Here is a 27,883-nt window from a genome sequence, read left to right on the forward strand (position 1 = left end):
ATCTTCCTGCTCAAAGAGGGGCAGGGATCAGGGTCCCCGTGAGATGCACAGGGGGTCTGCCCCGGTGCAGGGGGAGGAATCAGTGTCCTGGGTAAACATACAAGGGAGGGGTCTTTGCCCCGTGCAGGGGGAGGGGCCAGCGTCCCAGTGAGAGACACTGCAGGCTGGGCCAGAGGAATCGGGGTGTGAATTCACATGAGGAGCAGGCTGGGGGTGGAGCTTCCCCCGCTTGATTGAACAATTCCCTCCTGGCTGCCTGGAGTCCCTGGAAAGGGCAAAAGCCGCAGTTAGCAGCCTTCCCCCCGTACACGTCTGCTCCTTTCACCGTGAGCAAGTCCTGATTAGGAGAGCTCCGGGGAAGCCTCCCCTGTCCGGCCCCTTCGGGGGACCCCGGCTCCGTAGGGGGCTGCATCACCGTGGGGGGGTCACAGGGAGGTGCCCATCAGATTCACAGGGCGCCCGCTGTACCGTTTGGAAATGTCTGCTTCAATCTGAAAGACAGGGCACAGGTTCAGGCCCAGGGTGGGGTTACTGGGGAAGAGGGCAGCCCCCCAAGGATGACTGGTGGGGGGGGGCAGGGATTCCATGGAGAGGGAGGAAGTACTCAGGACAACGAAGCCTGAGTTATACAGGCTGGGAGCGGTCATGCATGAAATCAAACACAGGGGCCTGCGGCTACATGGGAAAGAAAGGGGGCGCCATGTGGGCAGCATCTGATTCGGGACCCCTGCGTCACAGGGAGGGGGCACTGTGAGGGTGAGATCTGACTGGGGCCCAGCGTCACAGAGAGGGGGGCGCCGTGTGGTTCAGATCTGACTTGGGAGCCCTGCCTCATCGGGGGGGGCAGGGGGTGCTGCACAGGTGAGATCTGACTAGGGGGGCCCCTTGCCATGGGGGGGAGGGGCGCCGCGTGGGTAAGATCTGACTTGTGGGCCCCGCGTCATGGGCGGGGGGCACCGCACGGGTGAGATCTGACTCGGGGGCCCCGCCTCACAGGGGCGAGATCGCACCAGCGGCCCCGTGTCCCAAGGCCAGGGGCCCTTCCCCATTTCTTACTAGTTTCTGCAGCTCCTTGGTTTTCTGCACCAGCAGGTCGAGTTTGGGCTCAAGGACACCCTGCTCCTCCAGCGCCTCCTGCCTCTTCTGCGCCGTGAGCTCCTTCTTCAGCACCAGCAGCTCCGCCTGCTTCAGCTTCTGGCGCAGGAGCTCGCTCACACGGTCCACGTACCTGCCCCACGAGACCCAGGTGTGCCATCAACACCCTCCCCTTCAATGCCACCAAGACCACCGTCCCCCCGCTCCCACCCCAAGGGGCTGCCTCTGCAAAGGCTACCCCAGAGCTAGCTCCGTCAATTCACTCTGTCCCCCCGACCCTAGGGTCCCCTCCCTTGAGGACAAACCTTCCCACCCCCACAGGAAAGAATGGGCTCGCCCCCCTACAGAGCAGGCTGGGAGAGAGGAGGGGGCCCCCACGCACCTTGGGGAGGCCAGGATCAGGAACAGGTGCTGCATCTGCAGGTTGATCAGCCGGCCAATCAGCTCCTGGACAGCCGACGCCATGGTGCCCACCGTCTCTGCGGTCTGGCCCTGCAGGATGGGCGGGGCCAGCTGGAACTGGCTCACTGACACCACGTCGGCCTCTTCGCTCATTTCCTCGATGCGCTGGGACAGGAAGGTCTCTAGCTGGGGAGGGAAGGGGAGGCGGAGAGTGGGGAGCAGGCGTGGACACCCCGCCGTACGCGGAGCATGGCCCTTTAAAACCCCTTGGAGAACACAGAGTTCCCGCAGCCCAGGAGGCCCGGACACAGGGCCCCTTCCCTCCCATGAGCCAGCTCAGCCCTCACTAGAGAGGCAGAAATCCTTTGGACGCGGGTTCAGGGCAGAGCTCCCAGGAAATGACCAGGAGTTTGGATCGCTGGGTTCTGTTCCCAGCTCTGGGGGTCCAACCGTCAGAAGAAGGGGGTCTGGAACTCAGGACTCCTGGGTTCTATTCCAGGCTTTGTCATTAAGGCAGTATGTCTTAGGCTGCTCCGTGACTCAGTTTCCTCAGGTGTATGAGGGGGATAGCAACATACCCCACTTCTCCTTAATTCCTTAGTGTGTGCTAAGCCCTGTCCCAGGATACCTCCATCAGCTCGTCGATGAACTGGCTCCGGGTCTCCGGGTTCTCCAGGAGGGTCAGAGCATCAGGCCCTCGGGCAACTCCATCTGGGACTGAACAGGAGAAGCACACAGGGCAGGGGGAGACCTCACTGAGCAGCTGCGGAGGGTCTGGGCGGGCTCCCCACCGGGCACCAGATCGCCTCAAGTCTCTGCCTCTCACCACACAGCCCCACATGCTTTCCTGGGGCAGCCGCCCAGCAAGGCCAACTGGGTGAGCACAGCGCTGGGCCCAGCCACCCTGCCCAAGCCCCCGGGGGAGCAGCCGGCCTCCTTCCAGACCTGGCAGCATCCTGCATTTAAAGCCAACGCGAACCCACTGCCTGAGGCAGGAAGTGCCATCCCCTGGCACCCTCTAGTGGCTGCCTGATTTTCATTCTGGTGCCAGGTGTGCCCCGCTGGCCGTGCCAGGGGCCTGACTCCCTTCCCCCACCCCTGGAAGAGCTCTGTTGGCTCCACGCATTTGGGAACCTCAGCCCCCACCGCCCTGTCCCTTCCGAGCAAAATTCCCCCCACCAACACCCCCCAGCTCTGCCAGGGAGTCAGCCGGCACCCCAGTGTGACAGAGTCTCTGAGGCCAATATCGGCTCAGGTTAGAGACTGGGAAGGAGAAGGCCACAGACAGGCACTGGAGGGTGGCAGAGGTTACGATCCCAGCGGCACGGTTCCCGAGTACGTTTCCCGCCCCATCTCCATACCAGCCGCCCACCCCACCGTGCTCGACTGCCCCGACACTGCCAGCTGCCCCGGGGCTGCTGAGAGGCAGAGAACGAGAACCTTACCCTGGATGCCAGCCTCCAGCACCGTGATCTGCACCGGGTCACCGCCACTCCCGTCTCCCCAGTCTATCCCGTCAGTGCCGGCTCCCTGCAGCGAGTCAAACGCAACCTCCTGTAAGAACAGGCGCTCTGCCCCATAGCGCCGCCCCCAGGATGGGAGCCCTGAGCTGCCCTTGCCTTGAGAGAGAAGCAGTCAAGAGCTAGCACTTTACATAGGATCATCCCCATTTTACAGATGGGGAAACTAAGCCATGGGGCAGGCACTCACTCAGCGGGGCCAGTGGCAGCACTGGAAATGGAACCCAGGTCTGAGTCCCAGTCCAGTGCTCTAGCCACTAGGCCACATTGCCTCCACAGTTTATGCCTTCCCCCAGGGTCCCAGCTAGACCGGATCCAGCCTGGACTGTGCGGCACAGCTGTGACCCCATGGGGTGAGTAGCTGCCCAGCCGGTGGCTGCTCAGCAGGGGGAAGAGGGGTACAGCTCACACTCACCTGTGGGTCGGGTTCCAGTGAGATCCCCCAGTTCACCTCCTCGACCTGGGTTCCGTCTTCACCGGAGATGCTGTAATCAACCCCCACGGGGGCAGGTGTGGACTCCACCCCTAAGTCCCCCCAATCGATCTGCAATGAGAAGAGCAAGACACCCCCCGAGAGAGGAGCTCTAATCGGCATCAGGCTTGGAGAGCCTGGAGCATGGGGCTGACTGCCCTTGTGCTGTCTCTAGCTGGCAGCTCCAGGCTGGGCTGATCTCCTTGGCCCATGGAGACACCTCTCCTCTCGCTGCTCTGGATCCCCAGGCGCTTCCCCGGCTCGCTCTGGAAGATGCTGCCTAAGCGCCTGGGAGACCAGCGTCCCCTTCACACAAGCCAGGGGTGACCCTCAGAAGCTTGTTTCAGGTGCTCTCCGGGAGGCTGGAAATCATGCCAGAAGTCCCGGAAGAGCCACCGGTTCTTGTGGTACCTCGGCATGACCAGGCAGCGCTGGAAAGCGCAGGGAGGAGGGTGATCCTGTATGTTTACACTGCACTGAAGGACCCCCAAGCGCTAGGGATTCCTTCCCCCAGCAAAGAAACGCAGCCACCTCTGGGGTGGAACCAGCGCCCAGCGCAGTCTATAGCATGGAGGGGAAGGAACATTCTGGCCAAGGACCCAGGAGCAAACCCCAGAGCAAACCACGGGACCTGTGAGCTCCATGCAGAGCAGAGAGGACCTGGTTTTCTCAGGTCTCTGCCTGCCAGTGAACTCTGGGGACTCAACTTCTCTCCCTGGGGAAGATGCAGGGCTGAGTCGGCCTGGTTGGGAATGAGAATAAGCCAATCAGGAAAGACTGGGTTGAGTTTGGGTCAATTCACTGGGCCTGCCCCGCTGCCTCTGTACCATGCAAGGCAACCTGGGCATTTAGACTCGGGCCCACCTGCTTAGCAACCCCCCTCGGGCCATAGTCTCTTCCATTCGATGGCAGCCCGGCCGGCACCTACCGCCTCCTCGTCCTGCTTTTCGGGCACCTCCTCCACCTGTGGGGGCTCCACCGTGGTGGGCTCCACCCCCCTCCTCCACTCGTAGACGGTCGTGTTCCCGCGCTCCTGCACATGTCGCAGCAGGGGCACCACCCGCTCCGGGGAGCTGGAACACACGACAGGGCCGGGGCGGCGTCATGGCAGCCGGGCACTGGGAGCCCTTCTGCCTCCCCCGGTTCTGCTCCTGCCAGCTGCATCGATGCACACAGTGCCACAGGGCTCCGGGGGAGCAGGCTGGGGGTCTGCATCAGCTGGGAGGGCCTCGGCTCAGCTCTGAGCGGGGAATCTCCCTGACAGCGGCTGCCAGGAGCAGCAACAAGGACCCCCGCTCGACTCTCTGGCACTGAGATAACGACCCCTTCTCCCAGCACTGCCACCGGCTGGACGTGGGCGGCTCAGAGAGGGGGAACATAGAGCCCGGGGAAGGCAATTTACAGCCACCTTTCTCCTTGCAGTCACAGCAACCTTATTTGGATTTAAAGCAGGCTTACTGCGGTCTCTGATCCTCCCAGCCAAGGAGGGATGGGGAAGCTCGGAGAGTCACCGAGGAGCCAGCAAACCAGGCAGCTCACTCCTGCTGAGAAGGTCTGGGACTGAGCCCAGCAGTGCTCTGTCTGGAACGGGGGTATTTAAAGATGGGCCCAAAACAGCCAGGAAAAGCCCAGGGCTTCCACAATCAGCAAATTCCAAGGGCAGATCTCAGCTGGGAAACTGAGCAGCAAAGGTGGGTGTGAAACCAGAGCCGGCGGGTTTAGATCTCCAGAAACCACGTACCGGCAGGACGGGGGAGGGAGGAAAGAGACACCCTGGAGCAGAAGGAAGCCCCAGCATCCCCCTCCCTCTCAGAGGCTCCGCACATCTGGCCTGCCCGCCCCCTAACATGCCCGGACCGGGGGCGACCCAGCCCAGCAGCGTTAACACCTCTGGATTCGAGTTCCGGAGCACAGGGAGTCTCAGCGCAGAGGATCAACACCTGTTCGAATTGGGAGAGAGGAGAGGGACCAGTCTGCCTCCCCCCTCGCTCTGCTTGAAGTTCCCAGTGCCGGTGTCTGGTTACCTCTCACACACGAACTGCACACAGGCCTGGTATGAATCGATGGCTTCCGAGAGCACCCGGGCCCCGGCCCCGATCTCAGTCAGCAGCGCCGGCAGGTCCTTCACCAAGGCCAGCAGCTCCCGCCGCACGTTATCGCCCTGCCCAGTGAAAACGAGCAGCGGTGCATTAGAGCAGGGACCCGGGGACTCAGGGGCTAGCTTGGGCTGCCAGGCTGCGGGGATGGAGCATTTGATCCAGCAAAGGGCAATGGGTGGAGGAAGGAGCCCTAGAGAATGCTGGAACGCAAGCTGGCCTAAGGCCAGGAGACCACCAACAGAGCCAGGGGGAGCTGGGGTGGAGTTGCCAGGGACAGCCCCCGGGGAAGTTGCTCAGCTGCTGGAGCACAGAACAGGCAGGAGCGAGTGGATCCGATTGTCATGTCAGCACGTGGTGCTGAAGCAGCAGGTGGGGCAGCTGACGAGAAGCAGAGGAACCGGAGCCCAGTGGATCTGCAGGGGTGAGCAGTGGCAGCACGTGCAGTCCCCCGGGCACAAACCTGGCACTAGCAGCCTGGGCGCAAGGAGCCAGCTCAATACTGGGGGTGGGGGTGGAAGAGGTACTTTCCAATGCAGGTGTCCCCCTAGGACAGGCACATCTGGCCCTCGGCTGCTCAGACAGCCTGCCAGCGGTGCGGGGAAGGCATGCCCAGGGTCCTGGCGAGGCCCGGAGGTTTGGAAACGGGGAGGTTCCTGGGATGAGCCATTGGTAACAGGCAGGTGAGGAAGAGCCAGGGGCAGGGCTGTTCAGGGCACTGGTGGGAATGACTGTGCAGTGCTGAGAGCGGTCCAATACCGCGGGGGTGGGTCACTGGAGAGGGCACTGAAGGCCCAGGGATCTAAGCGATGGGGAGAGGTGGCAGGAGCTGGGACCCTCTCGGAAAGGAGAGGCCCAGCCCACCCTGGGCACAGAGAGGCATGTGGCGTGCGCTGTGCAGGGCTAAGGCATTGCCCACGCTCTCTGAGCAGGCCTGGCCCCTCCTGGGCACAGGGGGACACACAGCAAGTGCTGTGCAGGGCTAAGGCAGCGTCCAGGCTCTCTGAGCAGGCCCGGCCCTCCCGGGCCCAGCGAGGGACTCACGGTGATGCCATACTGCTTGCAGGAGGCGTAGAAGCGCTCCCGCATCTCGGCGGCCCCCAGCTGGCACTCCTCCTCCTTGCGGCTGTACTCCTGCTGCAGCTGCTGGCACTTGCTGATCTGCTTCTTCAGGGACGGGATCTCGTAGCTGATGTTGCGCAGGAGAAGACTGGCGAGTTCCACTGTAGTGGGGGGAAGGGACAGACAGGAGAGGAGACGCGTGGGGCACCGACCTTTCCTACCTGGAAAGCCAGGCCAAGCGCTGGCAGGCGCCCAGGCTACGGGGCCGAACAGTCCCTAAGCCAAGGCCGCAGGAGGATTCTCTCTCCTAGCGTTGACCCATTCGCTCCAGCCCCACCACTCACTTTAAGGACATGCAATTCCAGTGCTGAGCAGTGGGCCAGGAGAGCGAAGGCTTCTATGCCAGAATGGGCACAGTGCTCACGCCACCGCTGCCACATCCCCGCCATCCCTGCCAATGTGCCTTAGTTCTGACACTGCTGAGATGGTTAGTGCCGCCGGTGCAGAACGGCTTCTGCGCTCCCTGCCCTCACACGGCTCTGGGTGAATGACTCTTTATACAGGCTGCAAAAGGCTGAGGGAAGTGGGGATGGGACGGGACGCAGGGACCTGGCTCAGCACGTGAGAGCTGGGAGTACAGGTGAGCTCACGCCAGGCAGATGCCATCCCCAGCAAATCACACCCAGAGCTCTGGCAGGAAGAAGCAGGCGGCTGCCCCTTGCTAAACACCTCTGTGTCTCAATGCGGTGAGGTGAGGCTGCCTTACCTAGGTAGGTGTTTTCCTTTTCATACAGGGACAGGATCTCCTGCCAGTCCTGGAACGAAGAGCAGAGAAAGGGAGAGGCTAAGATGATGCCAAATGCAGCTGGAGAAGCACAAAGCCCCTGAGCGCCAGCCCGTGCAGCGTGAGAGTCAAAGAACAAACAGGGGCAGGGCACGCGGCCACACTTGGTGACAAAGGGGGAATTCAGTGTGAGGGAAAGGTGCCCACAGCCAATCAGGCAACGGCAGCACAAGCTTCCCGCAGACCCGTGGCTCAATGGCGCAGTCACTCCAGGGCCTTTCAGCTGAGGTGGTGGGCTGTGTGCCAGGTACCCTCTAACACAGGCACTGAACTGATGGCATCCACCCATCTGGGTGGCTTAGTGGATACAGCACCTAACTCAGCCTCAGGAGACTTGGGTTCTAATCCTGGCTCTGCCACAGGCCTGCTGAATGAGCTGGGGCAAATCACTTCCCCGCTCTGTGCCTCAGTTTCCCCATCTGTACAATGGAGATGATGACATTGATGGAGAGCACTAGATAAGAGCTAGGGATTATTGTTACTCGTTTCACATAGGGGCTGCTGTACAGGCCCCAGAGAGGAACGGCTTCTAATTGCTGTTGACTCAGGCTGGATTCGAATCGGCACCCTAGAGACGTTGGCTCCATGCATCCTGCTAACAGCCCAGCCCAGCCTGACTTGCTTGAAAGTGGAACCAGCTTGGCAAATTCTTGGACAAGTCCAACTCCACGGGCTGCTCACCTTCATACGCTGGGAAGAGTAGCGACCAAAGATGTTTTTAGTGGAGGCCTCGGTCCCTTTGAGAATTTCCACAATCCTCAGGCAGTGAAAATAGTGAATATCTGCAATGAGGCAGAGAGAGCTGGGACGGCAGCAGACGGGATGCGATACACGGTCACTCAGGGCTGGAAGGGGGGGAAAGGGCGAGGAGCCCAGGTTTGCTGAGCCCTTGGCACTGTACGCTGGGGCAGCAACAGGGCAAGGGGGCACACGTCACTGGCTTCTGTCTCCTTTCTAAACAGGGACGTTTGTAATACCCGAAGCCCTTGGCGCTGGATTCCTCTGGCATCTGCAATGGGCCTAGTGCATGCAAGAGATGACTGGAGGCAGGGAGGGGGGGACACAAGCACCTCAGCCCCAGGACGGACACGCTCACGACCCTCGATTGCAGCAGCGAACTGCTAGTGAGGCCACAGAATGCCAAGCAACTGACCAGGCCCCACGGACGTCAACAGCCTTCGTGGCAAATCCCCTGCATTAATGGGTCCCACCAACTCTGCTTCAGATGCTGGCACCCAAGCCTGCGTCAGGGAGATTCTCCCCCCCACCCAGCTCCACTCACAGGATCCCGAGAGCAGCTGCTTGATCTCCTCGCTCTCCGGCATGTCCTGAATGGCCACGTTGATCTTCTCCCGGATAGTCAGCACGTGGCTCTGCCATTTCAGGTTGCAGTGTCTCCTGTCCACCAGCCAGTCTGTAGCAGGGACACACGGACGTTAAACACCTCGGTGTCCACCAGCGGGAGCGAGGAGCAGCCGGGAGACAGCAGAGGGAGGACACTGCTGGGGGGGGGTTTCCGGTCATTGGCTCAGGGACAGAAGTCCCTCACCTCTAGGCAGCTGCTGCAAACGCGGTCAAAATGGGTAGTGACTAGAAGCCATCGTCACCCTCTGGCGGCTGTTCAGTAGCCTCTCTGAGCTGGAGGGTCTCCGGGGGAGCTGCACCACAAGCTCCCCCCCACTCCTTGCTGCCTGTCTCAGCAGAGAGAGATGAAGAATGAACTAACTTCTCTCTTACTTCCCTGAGCAGGGAGGAGGCACGTCAGTGTGCTAGGGGATCTGCACCTGGCCTGTTCGGGGGATTAAGGGAGGACTCCAGTCGCCAGGACTGGCAAGCCAGCACCCCACCCATATGCTGACCCCACTAATCTATACAAGACCTGTGCTGACAGGGGCAACTCTGCTCCGCTTCCTCCAGGGTTTCACCCCAGTGGGAGAAATGAGGACAAATTCTTCTGATTTCAGCAGGAATTGGGAATGAGGAGGACACGAGCTTCACAGTGGAAGGAAACTTGTGCGCGTGCTGACAGCCAGTTCTCTGGCCCACCTAACCCCTCACGTCTCCACCATGTGCCTCTCTCCCGGTGTATAAAAACATACACCACAATGCCCTCCCTCTCCAGCCAGAGACAGGAGCTAGTATCCTACCTAGCAGCTTGCTTGTCTGGATGTCAATCGGCAAATTCTGATAGTCCTGGCGAAGAGAGACATACATTGCAATAAACAGGGAGAATCTTCTGGATGAACAAAGCTTGATAATACAGGTAACAAAAGCCGGTGCATGGCCTGTAATCCTCCCCATCCAACACACCTTCCCACCCTCACCCCTAGCATCTGCCATCTTCCAGCGTTTCCTGCTCCAAGCCCATCTCTGACACTCTCCTGCTACCCCAGCTCCTAGCAAACGATGCTCCCCAGCCCTTGGGTTCCAGGTCCTAACAGAAGGCAAAGGTCTAGTCTCTTGCGGTGCTGATCCAGACTTGGATGCTCTACTTTCCTGGCCAGACAAAGGACGTCTGGGGACAACAGGTGAGGTTATGCTCAGCCAGTGTATGACAAATGCGTTATCACGACTGCACCGAATGTTTGCAACTGTTTTTGTTTGGAGACCAAAAGTCAGCAGGAGGGTAAGTGCGATTTCCACCAGAACTCTGAAAACAGTTGACCTAGTGCAGGAGATGGAACTCAGACAGCAGTTGGGCCTAGACTGGGGAACTCCCTGCCACAAGAGATCCAAAGGACTAGGGATCTCACGGTGCTCAGAACTAAATGCAAAGATTTAGCTCTCCTACAACAGCTCTAGACACATGCACACACGGAATCAATGTAACCTGCCTGATTAAGAGAATTTAGTGCGTTTGGGTTTGACTCTTCCAGGATTAAAACAGAGAGAAGTTATTTCTCAATTGTTTCTTTGAAGGACGTGGGCCTAAGTGCCTCCTAGGTATCTAGGCATCTAACTCCCTTAGGTACCTAAATATTACTGGGGATCTGGGCCTTAGATATTAGGGGGATGAGGGCCATGTGAACAACCAGGCATACAGATCAGAGCAGCGCTCCTCAAGCTTTCCCCCCATGGGGCTCTTCACTCCTCCATCGATCTGTTCCACAGTGGAAGCCCCTCCAGGTATCAAGGGAAGGGGAGCAGGGGAGCAGCTCTGACACCTGCTCACCACCCCCAGCTTGAGAAACCAGGCCTCAGAGAAACGTATACAGCGCGAATCCAAGACAACCAGCACTCCCAGGGAAGGGGGCGGGGGGGGCACGCTGCTCTGGCAGGGGCAGGGAGACACACTTTCCGGGGGGGGTTGCTCTGGTGGGGGGAGGCTGCTCTGGCGAGGCAGGGAGGACACTCTCCGGGGGGGGCTGCTCTGGAGGGGGTTGCTCGGGGAGGACACTCTCCGGGGGGGCCGCTCTGGCGGGGGGGAAGAGGACGAGGACACTCTCCGGGGGGGCCGCTCTGGCGGGGGGGGAGAGGACGAGGACACTCTCCGGGGGGGCCGCTCTGGCGGGGGGGGAGAGGACGAGGACACACTCCGGGGGGGCCGCTCTGGCGGGGGGGGAGAGGGCGAGGACACTCTCCGGGGGGGGCCACTCTGGCGGGGGGGGAGAGGGCGAGGACACTCTCCGGGGGGGGCCGCTCTGGCGGGGGGGGGGAGAGGGCGAGGACACTCTCCGGGGGGGGCCGCTCTGGCGGGGGGGGGGAGAGGGCGAGGACACTCTCCGGGGGGGCCGCTCTGGCGGGGGGGAAGAGGACGAGGACACTCTCCGGGGGGGCCGCTCTGGCGGGGGGGGAGAGGGGGAGGACACGCTGCGGGGGGGGGCCGGTCGGGCGGGGGGGGAGAGGACGCTCTCCGGGGGGGGCCGCTCTGGCGGGGGGGAGAGGACGCTCTCCGGGGGGGGGCCGGTCCGGCGGGGGGGGAAGAGGGCGAGGACGCTCTCCGGGGGGGGCCGGTCCGGCGGGGGGGGCTGCTCGGGGGGTAACCGCAGCACTCTCCGGGGGGGCCGCTCCCACCTGCATGGCCCCTCCAGCGTCGCTCCCTTCCGCTGGTCCCTGTCTCCGGCCGAAATTTGGAAACTCCGCCCCCTCCGCCCCAGCCAATCACCGGGCAGCGCCCCGGGCCGGCGCCGCCAATCAGGACGTACGCGCGCACGGGGGGACCGCGCCCAATCCAGAGGAAGCAAAGCGCAACGTGCCAGCGCTCCGATTGGCTGGAGCGAGGGGGGCGCTTTGACCAATTAGAACGTGGCTGGGAGGGGCACAGTGGCGACAACTGCCCGACAGGTGGCCCCAGCGAGCTGTAATCGCAGGCGCAAACGGGAGGGGGGAAATGTGCTCTACTACGCACGCGCAGTCAGGGTTAGGTTACCCCCACGTGCTGTGTGTGATTGAACCCAGCTCTAGCCCCCAGCTGGCCTGGCAGCAGCACCAGGGCACCCTGGGACCTCAGCTCCCTGCAGAGGGTGCAGCAATAGGTTAAATTAGCTGGAATACATGGGCCAAAGGTGTTAACGTCACCCACTCACTGTCCAACAGCATTAAACAAGGTCCAGGGAAGAGACCTCAGCCTGCCTAGTGTCACAGCAAAGACAGCCCTGAAAACCCTCCTAGCCTTTCATTAAAGAGGCAGAAAAGACGGTAAAACAGCGAAAGCCTTTGAAACGTAAAGGACCGAGTAAGGCACGTCCCTTGAGCTGCAGAGAGGTTTTTGAAAGGAAAAGCCCCATTGTCTGACAATGGCTAGGATGTATGCAGGGTCGGTCCCACGATAGTAGTGAGACAAGGTGGGTGAGGGAATATCTTTTCCTGGACCAACATCTGTTGGTGAGAGAGACGAGCTTCCTGAAGAAGAGCTCAGAAATCTCACCGTCTTTCTCACCGTCAGACACTGGTCCAGTAAAAGACATGACCTCACCCACCAAGTCTCTGTCCTTTCGCAGAAAAGCAAAGACCTTAACAAGGGCTGGGGCGGCTGTTTTTACAGTCCGATCCCATTTCATCCCACGTGGCATTTTGGATTTAACTGGAGGAGGCAGATGTGTGATGTTATCTAGCTCCCTCTCTCTGACCTGGTCTGGTCAGGACATCTCTTAAGATTAGGAGGATGAAGACCCAGGGACCTAGGAAACTGTGGGTGGCAGCCATGCTGGTGAAACTTGCTCCAGTGGCCTCCATCTGTTCTTCTGCCTTTCCCCCCCAAAGTCTTTTTCTTTAAGCACCAAAAAAGGGAGTGATGGGTGGACTAGCCCACCCCTTATTTTGTCCACCAATTAGGCCCAATATCTGACGCATCCATTTTCATTCATTAATTTCTGGTTCCACTTCTATCTTCACCAAGCAAGATTTCAACATAATCCTTGAATCATTATCAATGTGGCCTTTTTTGTTTGCACTAATGTAGTCTGTCTGGTTCTCTTGCATCTGTTCATTACACTCATTGAAAAACAGCTTGACCTACTTTCCATCAACAATTGTTATTATAGGCTATTGTAACATCTTATGAACTTTCATATACTTTTTACAATTGATCTCATGATTAGGGTAAATGTGTAGTCCCAATGATCACAAAATCAAAATTTTCTGCAGAACCCCTACCCCCGTCTTCTGAGCAGCACTTTTGTGGGTGTCCTCAGTAAACAGGGAGCCAGCCACCTTCTTGATTTTGTTTTGCTTCCGCTAGCCTCCCCCAAGAGTTGGTCACATTGTGTAAGCTTGGCACACATGATATAATAGCTGGTACAGGGCAGGTCACCAGCTGCTTGTTGTCCTTTTGCAGGGCCTGAAAAATACTGTTTTAGACCTTTTTTCCTCTTTCCAATCCAACACATGCAAATACACTGGGTTAACGTGGGGAAAGATTGTTTCCTTGTGTGTATTTTTTTTTTTAAAGGCTGCCTTTAAAGCCACCTTAAATCCCAGACATCCTGGGCTGCTTTCTGGGAGGAATCCTGAGTATTGAAACCGCTGGGCATGAATTTGTGGCCAACATGAGTGCAACGTGAAGCCATATTTTGTGCCCAGTGTGGAGCGAGGGCACTAGGGACTGGATTTATATAGATGCTGGTTTTCTTAAAGAGCTTCTACTGGCCACTGAGTAATGACCTTCATGGAGGCAGGTGGAGGGAAAAGTTGTCTCTCTACGAAGCATGTAGTGAATGAGACAGGATGTGGGGTGAAGGTTCAGAGGGTTTGGATCTGCCAATGAAGTTCTAACCCTGGAATGTCTTTATTGGGAGCAACTGACTAGCTTGGGGATTGGTGACAGGATAAAGAGCCTTTCACCTTTGTCCGTGATTCAAAGCCAGCCTAAAGTTATCTGATCTATGTGAAATGAGTTTGATGGGCCTCAGCCCAGAGGTCCCTCAACACCTATTACACGTGACACCAATTGGCCCCTATGTTGGCAGTCTCAGCAAGGAGGCAATGGCATGAATCAAGAATAGGTGTGCTGGGCACATGGGTGGCGTGTGAACCGCCAGTTGGGGGAGGCTAGCTCCCAGCCCTGCCCCTTTCACACACACACATACCCCCGGTCAGAGCCCGGAGGTCCTCCCAGCGCAGCTGCTGGCCCCCGCCCCAGACTAGTGCCCCTAGCCCCAGAGCACCGGGAAGGTGGGCGGCGCAGGCGAGACCCAAGCTGGGGCCATGAGGACTAGTGGTGCTGCGCCGAGTGGAAAGCAAAGGGGTAGTGGCCTGGGGTGGAGCAGGGGTGGGGCAGCACCTGGCTGTTTGGGGAGGCACAGCCTCCCCCAGCCTATGATACCTACCGCCCAGGGCTGGGCCCACTGAACTCTTCCACTCTTGCCACATGCAAATTCCTCGTGGGGTGGGCAGGTTTCCCCCAGAACAACAGATCTTGACATTTGCCCCCCTTCGCGATGAATGGGGCAGTTCACAGCTCTCAGAGCTGCTGCACCAGGCTCTCTGCAGACTCAGGCAGACACCGTTTGCTTCACATTTTCAAGCTTTCCCTTGCAGCCACGAGAGGTTGAGACCTACTTCCTTTTGAAAATGAAAGCAGTGTTTCAGATGTAGTCACCTGACTGAGGAAACTGCAACCCTTAGGCACAGAGCTAGAGTGCCTACTGTCTTCATCTGGGCCTGGCCAGGTCCCGAGGCAGAATTCACGAACGATTGTGAAGCACAATAAGATCCTCAGAGGGAAGGGAATATATGTTGTTGTTAATAGTCATTATTTAGTATTGAATTAATATTCATTCATTTGCATGAAAACAGGATCTCGGGAAGCCAAAGGCTGGGAAAGAAGCCGAAGAATCATTCCAGAGTTTACTAAGCCAGTGACTTTAAAAAGGAAAAAAATGGGGCCAAGGTCCCAGAACTGGAATCGGAACCATGGAAAGGCTCCCCAAAATGTCAGCTGGGGTAGCATTGGGGTGTCTGAATGACAGAGGCTTTGTGCTTTTGGCCAATGGCTCGGGAGCAACGTGCCATCTGTCATCCCTGCATGTTTCCTGACAGCAGCGCTAGACTGGCTAGCACAGCGTGGCTCCAGCCCACGTCGCTACTTGCTGAGTGGCTCGATCGGATTGAATTTTAGCAATAACGAGGGTTCAGCCGTCAAACAAGGCAGCTGCAGGAGATTGCACGTAGGAAACTGAACAGGAATAAGGCAAACAAATCACCCTGCCCGCTGGGCTATGCCTGCACATGGAGACACAGAGAGCACACACGCACTCTGAGCTATACATGCCAGATACACACCACATAGAGCTATATATACATACAGGCCCTCATGTGTGCACAGCCAGGTGTCCCCTCACCTACGCACACACACACAAACAACCCCTGGCTCCTAGATAAGGCTTGCATCCATCAAGAAGTTGTTTCCACGGACTCTGTTTGTAGCCTGGGGCTGGGGCTGACCCCTTGGTCACTGCCACACTCATGCAGAAGTGATGTTGATTGCGATTGGATCTGTTTCTGTGATGAATGGGGCCAAGCAGCCCCCTCCTTCGATCTGCCCAGCACCATGTGTTCAGCCCCCAGGTGGCTGAGGTCTTTCACCTGTCAGAGAGGGAGGTGTGACAGTCTCTGGGACAACTGGACACCAGCAGCATGGAGAGGGCTATTGGGAAGGGCAGCTAGGGATGGTGGCTGCTCTGAAGGGCCCTGACACAGGTATTTTCCACCGGAGCCTGCTCCCTGGAGATGGAGTTGAAACCAGGCAGTCCTCCAAGAGGTGATAGAGGACACCCTGAAGACTCCCACTCATGGGGGAGACCCCACAGACTCTGACTGCGGCGTCTCCCACTGGAGAAGAGACCCCCATAGAGAAGGGGGAGATCTGATGGACAGTTGGTTCCATAGTCTCACCAATGCCTCTGTCAAGCAATGCCCGGCTTCCAGTCCCAGCTCCGGTCTGGAGTAGGGGTGGGGAATGCAGATAGGGTTGCCTGCGTCCACCCCCAAGTCATGGAGTTTGGCAAGGAGCTCAGAGCCACACCATTGCTGGCCACAGAGCAGTGAAAAGTTCCCCTTGGGGCGAAAGTAAACCGCAGCACAGATCTGTGTTTTCCCAGGCAGGCCAGCCACTGGCATGGAGTCAATGTGCTTTCTGTTGCTTCCCGAACACACTCTGCTCTTTCTTTCTGTTCGGGTTGTTTGTTCAACACCCCCCTGCCCCACACCCCCACTCAGTATCACCCTCCTCTGTACCCCCAGGCAGCAGGAACAGCATCCATTGCCTCCGGCTAAGGAATCGCCTCAGATTCCTTGGTTGAATTCCACTTGCTGCATGGAAACACAAAGGATCCCAGCAAAGATTTACCTGGAACAGATCAGCCTCCCCACGAACCACGGAGTCCCGGCAAACCCACCCCCGGGATGTCAGCTGCGCTGAAGAGGAGTGTGGTCTGGCTGGCCAACCCGAAGGCCACACCCGCCCCTACCCCGGTCGGACTGGCTCCACCATCTTGGTTCTTTTGCTTATTCCCTGCATGTGAACGTTTCCTGGCTTGCTCTGTTTCCAGCCCCATTTGTTCCAGAGTCCCAGCCGTAGGACTCTGTCTTCCTTTTCCACCCCTGCCCCATTGGGGAAGGGTTAGAAGGCAGCACTCACAGAAGCCTTCAAAGGCCATCAGAGAATCAGTATAACCCTAGAAAAAAGTGGCTAGGACCCACTCCATCAGATGTATGAAGTAAAAGATACAGGAGCAGGTATAAATACATGAAAGGATGTGGGTTGCTTTACCAAGTGTTACGTCAGTCTAATGAGATAAATCAATTAACAGCAGGATACCAAGGGAGGAGAAATAACTTCTGAAGTGGTAAGAGAGTGGGCCATTACAGACAGTTGACAAGAAGGTGTGAGCAACAGTAGGGAGAAATTAGTACAGGGGAAATTAAGTTTAGGTTTTGTAATGACCCAACCACTCCCAGTCTTTATTCAGGCCTAACCTGATGGTATCTAATTCGCAAATTAATTCCAATTCTGCAGCTTCCCGTTGGAGTCTGGTTTTGAAGTTTTGTTGTTGAAGAATTGCTACTTTGAGGTCTGTTATTGAGTGACCAGAGAGACGGAAGTGTTCTCCTACGGGTTTTTGAATGTTATGATTCCTGATGTCAGATTTGTGTCCATTTATTCTTTCGCGTAGAAATTGGCCGGTTTGGCCAATGTACCTGGCAAAGGAGTAAAACCCTCTTGGAACTTGCCCTTTCATCCTGTATATAACTTGGGAATCAGCGCCATCTAGTAGCTAGAGCAGGTACTCAGGACTCCTGGATTCCAAGTGAGCTGTAGCTCACGAAAGCTTATGCTCTAATAAATTTGTTAGTCTCTAAGGTGCCACAAGTACTCCTTTTCTTTTTGCGAATACAGACTAACACGGCTGCTACTCTGAAACCTGTCACGGTTCTGCCATTGATTCGCTGCATGATCTCAAACAGCCCAGTTCCCCTCTCTATGCCTCAGTTTCCCCTTCTGCAAAACCGGGAGAATGATATGTCCTTATCTCCTGGGGAGTAGCGAGGCCTAATTCATTCATGGCTTTAAGATCCTGATATGGGTAGCGCCAGAGACAGGCAAAGCACTATCATCCCTGGGCCTTCTCAGTGCAGGCATAGCTAGGCACAACCTCCTTCTAGCTACAATATCAGGGGCTGAAGGTTGTGCCAAGCGCTATGGGAAAGGCCATTTTCCTTAGATTTACACACAGGTCTCAGATTTAGTCCACAGAGGTGAAATGACATGCCAAGTCACCTCAGCAAGTCAGTGGCAGAGAACCCAGGAGTCCTGACTCCCCCTTCGCTGCTCTAACCCCTGCCCTGCCCTGCCTCTTGTATGCATCATAACCTGAGCGGTAGCCTTCAGGAGCTGTAGAGTGAGCAAACAGAACGGCTGACCTATAAAATGGCCCAACAGAAACGCTATTTTATGCAACACACAGTTAACCTACTGAACTGGCAGCCACAGGATAGATGGATGGGTAGATAGACGGGATGTTAATGAGTCAAACGGTGGAGCGTGCTTCAAAAGAGCATCGGACGTGCAGACGGATAAGAATCATGTCTACAGGGAAACCAGCTAGGATAAAAATAAGCAGAGCCACTGACCCTTCAATTACAGGTGATTGCCAGACGGGGGTCAGGAAGACGCTTCTCTCCCTGGGATAGCATAGCACAGCTGGGGCTGCACCCTCAGAGCACTGGCCAGCCGAGAAGATCAGCCTGGATAGACCACTGATCAGAGCTGCAGCAGCAGTTCCTATGTCACCAGGTCTGTGAATGGAAGGGGAAGCTGACTTGGGAGTCAGGTCTGGGATTCCTTCCTGGTTCCGCCACTGACTCACTGTGTGGTCTTGGGGGAATCGCTTCCCTCTCTGTGCCTCAGTTTCCCCATGTGCAAAATGGGGATATGGGATCTTGGCCCACCTTTGGAGAGTGCTTTGAGATCTACAGCTGGATATTGTTAAGCATTAGTATTGTTAAAATTATAGCTAGTACCAAGCAGCTAAGAATGAATGAGAGCTCAGCTTCGTGGTCTTGAAATCCTGCCAGGAGCTAGGCGGGGCTGCTTATCTTGGAAGTAAACTAACCAGGCCTCATGCCCTCCAGAGCTGATCCAAGAGCTGGTTCCATCCACCGGGGGGTAAAGGGGCGATATTCATGGCAGCTTTGGACCCAATTTCACTCCTTCCCTGGAGCTGCCTGGAAGGATTGTTTGTACAAAAAGCAGAAGCTCAGCTTTGGGTGAAGGGGAACGGGTCAGATCAGCAGGATTTAAAGACCACGTTCTGCCATCAGCTACAGCCGGGCAACCCCATTGCAGACAAGGGAAGTATGGGGCAGTGAGGACAGCATATGGCCCTTCAGATAGATACAATTTCTGCTTGCCGGAGCTTCACGTGTTAGCCTCGTCCTAACCCATAACGCAACAAATTGCAATGGGGCACTGCTGCCTCTGGGGCTGTGACAGTAGGATCTTATAGGGGTTTGAGTCCCTGGATTCCATACTCCTCCTCTCTGGCCATTACTCTGATGTTGTCCTTGCTGAGACGGCAGCAGTGCGAGGTGGGAAACAGGAGAGCGATGAGGCTCAAGCCTTGGGCCTGGCGCGGGCGGGTGCCAAGAAGGGGGCAGGCTGCAGAGGAAAGCAGAGATGGAGGAAGGACCGAGGCAGAGATGCACAGAAAGAGGAACCGGTCTAGCAACCAGTTTAGCCAGAGTCTAGTTTCGACTAATCCCTAGAAGGCAAGAATAGTGAACGTACAACATCCTGCTAGGCAAACGGCACCAGCCGCTTTAACCCTTTGCTGCCCAAGCATCAGGGTGTCAGGCCACCTAGAGACCCTCCCCCGGCAACCCCAACGCTGGAGAAGCCCCTGCCCCTTCCTTTCCCCATGCCCCAGGTGAGCGCAACCTGAGCTGCTTGTAGAAAGCCAGTGGCAGCAGCTGCCCAGATCAGGTTTCCCCTGTCATGAATATTCAGTGCTCCCCTGGCCCAGCCTCTGTTACTATTTACTTAGGCAGGAGTGGCTGGATCTCAGGTTAACCTTGACACAGAGCGAAAGGGAGCAACAGGTAAAGCAGCAGCACCCCTGCACCTGCCTCCGCATGCACCTGAGATGTGACAGCCACTGTCCCCACCCTCTCCAGGCGCAGTGCAGCCCCTCACTCTGCCCCCGGTCCCCTCTCTCTTGGCCCTGAGTGCTCCCTGGGGGAGCAGAACACACCCAGCAAGGGGCTGAATCGAAGCAGGTATGTTGGCCCGGGTGTTTGGGGGGATGGGGGCAGGAGAGGGAAACCTGAGCCCCGACGTCGTGCCTCAGTGCCTCCATGAATGTTTCATGGATTAGTACTGCCGAGGACCGGCCAACCTGGTGCTGAGCGCCTTCAGCTCTGGGGAAGTTGAGGGCGCTCAGCCCCTGGGAGGATCGGGCCTGAAGACAGCTTCAGGTGGCAGGTTTGACCATGATCGAGGGGGGATCTGGATGGCTTGTGGGGGAGTCAGAGTCAGAGTCAGGCCCCCACTTTCCCCTCAAGTGGGGCCTGTTACCTCTAGCCCAGGCTGACAGTGACTGAAAGCTGCTCCTGTGTGATTGGGATCCATGGGAATGGGGGCGAAGGGGGGGGAGCACATTAGGGGCATTCGTTTGTTGCCATCTCAATAGGGAGGCCAAGGAGTCATTGGGCCAGGGAGACTCAACTCTTCTTAGCCCTGGAGATGAAGGCACATGCCGAGGGGGGCATTTTGGGGGATGGTTACCTTGCCACTCCCCTAGCTAGCCCCGATCGGTGGCTATCAAGGGCCATCAACCCAGCACCTTTCATGGGATGCTTTTTTGGTAAAGGTTCAGCCTTCCCAGGTGGAACAGACAGCTGGTGCCTAACGGGGCAGGGAGGGACAGCTCAGTGGTTTGAGCATTGGCCTGCTAAACCCAGCTCAATTGTGAGTCCAATCCTTGAGGGGGCCATTTAGGGATCTGGGGCAAAAAATTGGGGATTGGTCCTGCTTTGAGCAGGGGGTGGGACTAGATGACCTCCTGAGGTCCCTTCCAACCCTGAGATTCTATGATTTCTATAACCCACTAGCCCAATTCATCCCTGACTAGAACTGCTGAAGTCTCTCTGGGACAGAACTAATGACAGCAGCACCTGCTCTAAAGAGCCAATGGAGGGGGGGACATTGAGTTTGTTCCATGCAAAATGAGCTTAATCCTTGGCACGCCTGTAGCCAAACGAATGCTAAGGGGGTAGGGGTGTAGAGATACTGGCCATTTGAAGCCCCTGAAGGGTTATACCAGCCCTCCTCCACACTGGGGCTGCCCCCATCATATGCAAACACCAGCTACAGATGGCAAGGGGCTCCCCCACCCCCTTGTGGGTCACTGACATAGGAAAGCGACTGCATGCGGGATGCGCCGCGGCAGCTCCTTCCATGGGAATCTCCTGCTTGGGGTAGGGCTGGGTAGGTTTTGGAGCAGCCAGTGGGAATTTTGGAGGGTTGTTTAGGGGGTAGGTAACAGCGAGAGAGGAGTCTCATCTCACAGGGCCCCAGGAAGCGCTGCATGGAGAAGGGTCTCTCGTGCCATCTGCAGAGCAAATGGGCCACTCAGGGCACTGAGATAGTAAATATGGGGGGAGGGGTAATTGGGGGGATCGAGAGGGCAGAGATCTCCGACACTGGAAACCTTCCCCATCAGGCATGAGGAACTGGCACCCCCCGCACCCCCAATATACCCCTGCCTGGGCTCTGCTATTCTGCCTAAGCTATAAATGTTTAACTTGCTGAAATATCTGATGGACCTGGCCCAAGGTTATTGCTACTTCTCACGGGATGTGCCCTCGCCACCCACTACCGCTGAAGCCTGCCTGTGCTGAAATCTCCCCCCCCCCCCCCACCCCCGGCTGATGTAACACCAACCGCCCAGCTTGCAGGAACTCTGCCACTTGGTCACAAGGCTGCAGAGGGTAAATGGAGCCCCTATGGCTAACAGCTCCTGTGGGGGCTCAGGCCTGTCTCAGGTATGCTGTGCTCAGGGAGGAGGCAAGAAGACAGCTGAGCAGGGAAGCCCAGGGAACTGCTGGCCACATCCTCTGGCAACTCCCTGTGTCCTCTTCCCTCTCTCAGTACAGGAGGTCACTGCACATGACCGTGGGTTCCACTTCCCCAGAGAGACCCACTGGATTTCAGGGCCAGGGTGACTTTGAGTGGGATTTGGCTACTGGGCTCATTTCTGATATGGGGATTTTCCCTGTATATTTATGGGGAATGGTGGTGCATGTGGGTGTGTGTGCGCACGCCCCTGTGTACGTGTCCTTCTGTGACTGCCGCTGTTTGCACTTACCTGGGGATCTCTGCGTATGCATGGGTCTGTTTGCAGGCGGATGTACAGCCACACTACGTATGGGTGCACTGGATTCACAACAGGGGCATATAGGTCCGCACAAGAGTGTCTGTGCATATGGCTGCCCAGACAGACAAAGAGCACTGTGGGGGGTAAGGGCTCAATATAGGGATGATTGGGTGTCCAGCAGCTCTGTACGGGATGTTCTCGAGGCAGCTTCTCCCCCAGAGTGGGATGGCAACAGAGCACCCTCCCTTGCTCTCCAGCTTGGAGCTGAGGGTGTGAACAAGTGCAATCTGCAAAGGAGCCTAGGGGAAGCGATCGGGCTCTGTGCTGGGATAGGGACAATGCTACGGGGGGGGGGGGCGACATACCCAAACGGTGACATAACCTCCCCAGCTGGCCGGCATTCACACTGGAATGGGAGAGGTGCCCCTGCAGAGCCAGGCGCCTGAAACGCCCAGTCTATCATTCACACTGCTTCCAACAGAACCCCACCAGGGTTAACCCTTTGGGGACTAGGCCCAAGTTTCTATCTGTTACGTAAAGACAAATCCAGGTGAGCTGAGCCAAAGCCAACAGAATGGCGGTGGCTCTACAGTGGGGTGACTCTGGCCCACAGCCCCTAAAACCAAGCTGCCTCTATCGGTGGGTGCTGTTCTGTAGGGCAGTGGTGAATGGACCTGGTGATCGAACAGGCCTTTTCGACAGCTAATGACCCCAAGGCTGTACACCTTCCTTGGCAGTTAGGCTGCTATGGACAGATTAGGGGAGACCAGTTCTCCACGGAGTGGGCCAGTTTTTCTTACCCTTCCCTGGCTGCACAAATGGACAGAGCGACCCGGGGAGGCTGCCCAGCTGTGCCCATGTTAGGTTTTTCCAACTCATTCCAGTAGATTGCTGAATATCTGGAAGAGCTCTGCTGTGTCTTTAGGTCAGGCAGGGCTGATGCGCCCTGTACAGGACACCCCATGAGGGACTGACCATCCTCCCCCTCCCCCCTCTTGGCTGCCACCCTGGCTACAGAGCGATTGAATGTTTCTGTACAAACAGCTGGAGGGAACGATCAAAGGGTGAGATACGCCTTCAGCAAACACCCAGACAGGATCATGCCGGAGGCTGTTGCCGTCCAGGAAAAAAGCAGGGTGGAAACCAAGGACTTGAAACTATAGGGAGTAGTGGCAAGAGCATTGATGGGACCCGATCTGGGCGTCAGGAGACCTGGACTCTATTTCTGGCTCTACCCTTGGAGTATGTCACTTTGCCATGACTCAGTTTCCTCATCTGTAAAATAGGGATGAACAGGAAATGGATCATCGTTACTCTGGCCAAGTTTCCAAAGGCACGGAGTGAGTTTTACCTTGGGGCTTCAGGACTGGGTCTTTCATATGGACAAAGTGCCTACAGAATCCAGAGATGGCCCAGTTCAATAGGATTATTCAACAGGTTTTTCTGATTACTGGGAGCACGCTTAGGCGTGGCAAGACAGGATAAGAGATGGGCCATGGCCCCACACCATCTTCTGTCAAATTAAGACAGGATGCAACAACTGAGAGTAGCAAAGAATTGGCCAGAGCAGAGAGGGGGAGAAAAGTAGCAATGAGAACGTGGACTGACGTGGGCAAAATAAATGGTTTGGAGGCGGCTCTTTGACATGCCATAGTGACTATAGGCCCCAGGCAAGATCAGGGCTCCATTGTGCTAGGCACTGTGCAAACACATCGCAAGAGAGGCCCTGCTCTGATGTTTAAGCAGACCAGACAAGCAATACAGAGGGACCAGAGGCACAGACAGGGATAGTGACATGGCCCAATGTCCCACCGCAGATCAGCAGCTCAGCCGGGAGTAGAATCCCCCCCAGGCCTCTTGCCTCCAAAGCTAGTGCCCTAGCATCTTGCAAATGAATAGCTCCCGCTGCGTGCGCTGAAGGCTCTCTGCGCCAGGCTGCGTCATCACGATGCAGGGAGTCGAGGCCGCAAACCCAGCACCACAAAGTGACAGCTGCGGGGGCCGCTGCTCCTTTGACCTGACTCTCAGCCGAGGCCTTGCTGAGACTTGGCTGAGTTTTGAGCCCCGAGTTTCCCTCACAGCAACCACTGCAGCAGCTTCTTCAGAAGCAACCACAGGGGGAATGCCCATGCTCGGTGGCCGAGCAGGTAACACTGTGCCCTGCCACCTGCCAAACCCAGGCTCCGTTCCTGCTTCTCCTCTGATGTTGGCAACGTTGGTCTTTGTGGAGGGGAGGGAAAGGGAATGGCCTTCTCCCTGGGGGGCAATGGGCTCTGAAGGGAATCTCAGCCAGCAGGGGGATGGTCATGCTGACCCACGACCACGAAAGAGGACAAGCAAAAGTGGAGACAAATCAGATGGCACAGAATGGATAATGTAATGTATTGGCTTGTGTGCGCAAGCAATGCTGCCCTCTAATGATCAGCCCACAGGGTAGAAAAGGGACCGGTCCTTACTCTGCCATCTGAAGGAGCTCTCCTTTAGCATAGCTGCGGTTTTGGAGATGAAGATCTAGGGATCTCATCTACATTCCAAGGGAGGGCATGGTGTAAAATTGATCCAATTGTCCAGGCAAACAGCAAACCCTAGAAAAAGGGTCTGCTAACCTATCTGCCTTCTCTCTAGAGACACACTCCTCTGCCACCAGCGAGGAGAAACCACCATGGCAGAGAACTACAGCTGGTGGAAGCTCACCTTCCTGCGGAAGAAGAAATCCACCCCCAAGGTCCTGTACGAGAGCCCAGACATCTATGCCAACGAGAACCACCAGGAGGCCACACGGACAGAGGTGGGGAGTGACGGTGGCGCCGACAGTGAATTCAATGTCCGGCTGGAGAAGATCGTGGATAAGAACACAAAAGGCAAACACGTCAAGGTCTCCAACTCCGGGCGCTTCAAGGAGAAGAAGAAAGTGCGATCTACGCTGGCCGAAAACCCCAACCTCTTCACCGCTGGCGAGCGGGAGGAGAAGTGAGGCAGGGGAAAGCAGGCATTTGGGGGAAAAGCGCTGCAGGGTGGAACCAATGCCCTGAGGCCATCACGCGTGGACCCTTCACGACTCAGAGCCAGCCTAGATGTCAATTCTGTTCTCTCCGCAAATGAAGTAACGAGGGGGCAGGGACCGCCCCGCTGTAGATTTCAAAGACTCTCGGTTCTGATGTGCACTCGTGAAGGAGAAGGGACTCAATACTTTTAATTTAATACCAATCATCATATTTAAAATAAATGCCACTGGGTGATTGTCATGAGATGGAGGCACCCAGATCTTGCTCTGAAGCCTTGTAGGTGGGGAGGAGTCAAACACAGCAGTTCAGAGGCCCCTTGCAAACACTCTCAGCAGTGCCCAAGGGCTCAGAATCAGCCGTCTGCTGCAGGGGGCCATGGGATGGGAGGAGCCAGCTGATTCTCATCCACCCTGTTATTCTACCACTGCACCTAGAAGATGGCTGAGAAGGGCTAGAAACTTCACCTGGCTCTGCCCTGGGGGATTTCACAGCAACTAGCCTCAGCTCTGTCCGCACCCACCGACACAGGAAAGGTAAACGTAAGGCTGGCTGGGAAACAGGGTTGCATCTTTTAATACCACAGAGATTCCCTGGCCTGGGAAAGAGAAATACTTGGCCACAGGCAGTCACCAGCTGAACTGCACCACTAAAGGCAGAACTGGGAATAGGACCCGGGATCCTTGTGTCCTGGATAGCAGCACTCAGACAGTTGAGCTAAAGGAGAACCAACCTTAGCTGTAGCAATAGCGTCTCTTGGCCTTCAGCTACTACAGAGCAACACTTGAGTAGATCTGTTCTTCCAGCCAGCGGGGGGGGGGGGGGGGCACGGGGGTAAGACAACTGAAGATTCCACTGATAGAAGAAACTACGGCCAGTCAGGTCGGGGGTCTGGGGGCTTTGGAATGGGGTTACGGCCCTGAGAGCTTATTTTCTTTGACTCACTGTTGGGCACTGGTTGATGTAGAAACCAGCTGAAGTCTGCTAGGTGACTCTCTAAGAGAGGACAGATGGTCTAGTGGTTAGCACAGGAGCACCAGGAATGAGAAAGGCAGGAATAGAATCCAGGCTCTCCCTCTAGCTATGCCTCAGTTTCCTGCTATGAGCACGAAAGGGCCATCTTTCGAGTCAGCTTTTGAACCATAATCTTGCTTTGACGTTTCCTTCTGCACAGGTGAAAACACGCTCAAGGACACGCTAATGTTCCCAGTAACTTAAATTCAAAGTTATTTGTTAACTTCTTTCCCTGCATTCATCTGCCTCTGAGTGGCTACCAGCCACACATAGCTGGCAGCCCAGGTGGACTTTAGCAGCAGAGATTCTAATAACTCACTCATCAAGCCATTTTGCACTCATAAAATCTGCATGTTTTGCTGAACTTTGTGCATAGGAGCAGTTGCTGAATTCATGTTGTTTCTGGCAGAAGAGCCTGATGCAACAATGCAGAATTCTCTCCCCCCTCTGGGTTACAAAAGGAAAAGTTTGATGGCCCTTTTAATTTCCAAGAGCCATTTTGCTGCTGCTACTTTAGAAGCCTTGATCTTCCTGGCTGGTGCTTTTTTCATGTTCAGTCACTAATTCAGGGGGCGGGCAGTTGAACTGTTCCCCGTGCTGGGGAGACTGAGGGTTGGCCACCATACGCACAGTGTAGGCCAGCTGCGGTGGCTTGCGGGGAGAGGGGGAAGGTAACACCTTGCACCCTTAAGAGACAAAACACGCTTGTAGTTAGGGCTCAAAGCCGGAGCCTGAAATTGATTTGTTTTTTGAAGAGGCATCTTTTGTAAGTGTTTGTAAATGTTCTTTGTTAATAAACAAACCTGAAAACAAAGGAAGGTCAGTGGCTGATTTATGAAAACACCCCAGGGCTTGGACCAGATGGAAACCTGTTCTGCTTGAAAAGATAGAGGGACCCTAACTCTCCAACACTGGACAAGGAGCAGGTGATACGGTTTCTAAATTAAGGGAGGTGGTGTCTCCCCGCACCTAGCTGTACGTAATGAGTCTTCAGGGCCTAACTGGTGCCACCATTGAGTCTATGGAATGCTATCTTCAGGACTCTATGGAGGCCATAGAGGTGAAGCGCGCACGCAGACGTACTGGGGGAGCTTCAAAGAAATGGGGGTAGTGCTCTAAGAGGAGGGTGCATTCGTGCAGAGCTCTCCAGTTCCAGTACCGCTTCAGCGGGATGCATTCAGACATACCACTTCAGCCAAAGCCATACTCACACACACACAGCCCTGTCACTTCCTCTCATGTTACCAGTGCCCAGCATGGACTTCCCCCCAACACCGCATCGCCTGATGCCAGGAGTCAAACCAAGACAGGAGGGCGAGTGAATTAGACTGGGCCCCTCCTTGCCTGATCATTGTGATCAACATAAATAGTTTCACAGGGACGCTCAAAAAGATTTTCTGTTTTTTAGCAGGGAGTGGCTGAGCCTGAAGCTGAAAGGAAAGAAAGTAGTGACCTTCTAGTTATTATAAAGGTCATATTATCCTACCAGCTTTGATTCAGACAGCCCCCTTCCCCAATATTTAACCACTCCACAAACACACAGCCCCTAGATAACCCAGGCATATTGTCTTCCCCAGCAGCCTCCACCCTTATAGTTTGTTACCAAAATAAACAGAGGAAGAATTCTGCAGACACACAAGGTGTTCTTTGTCCAAGACAAGTGATCAGTGAGAACCAGGGCTCCTTGAACAGGTGGGTGGAGAGGAAGAAGGATGTAACTATTGGCTAAGACCTATGGGGATGGAGAAGGAAAGCCAGGAGGCCTCTGCAGATCTGATTACACAGCAGCCCATACTGCAGCATCTGGGCACTTGCAACACTATTTGAAAGCAAAATTCAAGCTGCAAGTGGCAGCTTGCTGCCCAACAACGGTGGCTGGGAATGCTGGGAATTTACTCACCTTTGTCATTAGTCACTGTGAGTAGAAAATCCTGGTCTATTTCCCTGGGCATCAGATTCACTGCAGCTACCCTAGCTGTCCTCAGCCCGACAAACCAGCTTACAATCAGCTACATACAAGGTACAGCGGCTCTAAACTGACAATGGAAAAGCTGCAAGGGA

The 27,883-nt window shown here is 56.2% G+C and overlaps 2 protein-coding genes across 6 annotated transcripts in view; one reads left to right on the forward strand and one right to left on the reverse strand.

Moving 5' to 3' along the window:
* Positions 1-25,976, forward strand: part of PRR15L (proline rich 15 like) — a 32,603-nt gene extending 6,627 nt beyond the window's left edge. The window contains exons 2-5 of one of the 2 annotated variants that reach the window (XM_038385731.2): positions 9,624-9,629; positions 13,045-13,049; positions 19,628-19,707; positions 24,432-25,976. In XM_038385731.2, the coding sequence (XP_038241659.1) occupies positions 24,469-24,780 (312 nt within the window). In that variant the 5' untranslated portion in view covers positions 9,624-9,629; positions 13,045-13,049; positions 19,628-19,707; positions 24,432-24,468 and the 3' untranslated portion in view covers positions 24,781-25,976. Of the gene's footprint in view, positions 1-9,623; positions 9,630-13,044; positions 13,050-19,490; positions 19,531-19,627; positions 19,708-24,431 lie in introns of those variants that run through there. The other variant, XM_043503547.1, reaches the window with a different exon arrangement.
* CDK5RAP3 (CDK5 regulatory subunit associated protein 3) lies at positions 215-27,845 on the reverse strand. 4 transcript variants are annotated; one of them, XM_043503543.1, is made up of 14 exons: positions 27,723-27,845; positions 9,639-9,684; positions 8,774-8,905; positions 8,173-8,273; positions 7,414-7,462; positions 6,630-6,808; positions 5,514-5,650; positions 4,418-4,562; positions 3,433-3,561; positions 2,943-3,027; positions 2,126-2,214; positions 1,478-1,683; positions 1,057-1,228; positions 215-491 (listed from the first exon to the last, which is right to left on the reverse strand). In XM_043503543.1, exons 1-14 carry the CDS (start codon positions 27,729-27,731, stop codon positions 426-428), a joined length of 1,545 nt encoding a protein of 514 aa, XP_043359478.1. In that variant the 5' UTR covers positions 27,732-27,845; the 3' UTR covers positions 215-425. The 4 variants fall into 4 exon arrangements, with proteins under 4 accessions (XP_043359478.1, XP_043359477.1, XP_038241877.1 ...); XM_043503542.1 differs by lacking the exon at positions 27,723-27,845 and adding an exon at positions 14,259-14,369; XM_038385949.2 differs by lacking the exon at positions 27,723-27,845 and adding an exon at positions 11,506-11,668.
* Positions 27,846-27,883: the final 38 nt, after the last annotated feature.

This window comes from Dermochelys coriacea, chromosome 27 (assembly GCF_009764565.3).
Source record: "Dermochelys coriacea isolate rDerCor1 chromosome 27, rDerCor1.pri.v4, whole genome shotgun sequence".
Classification (NCBI taxonomy): domain Eukaryota; kingdom Metazoa; phylum Chordata; order Testudines; family Dermochelyidae; genus Dermochelys; species Dermochelys coriacea.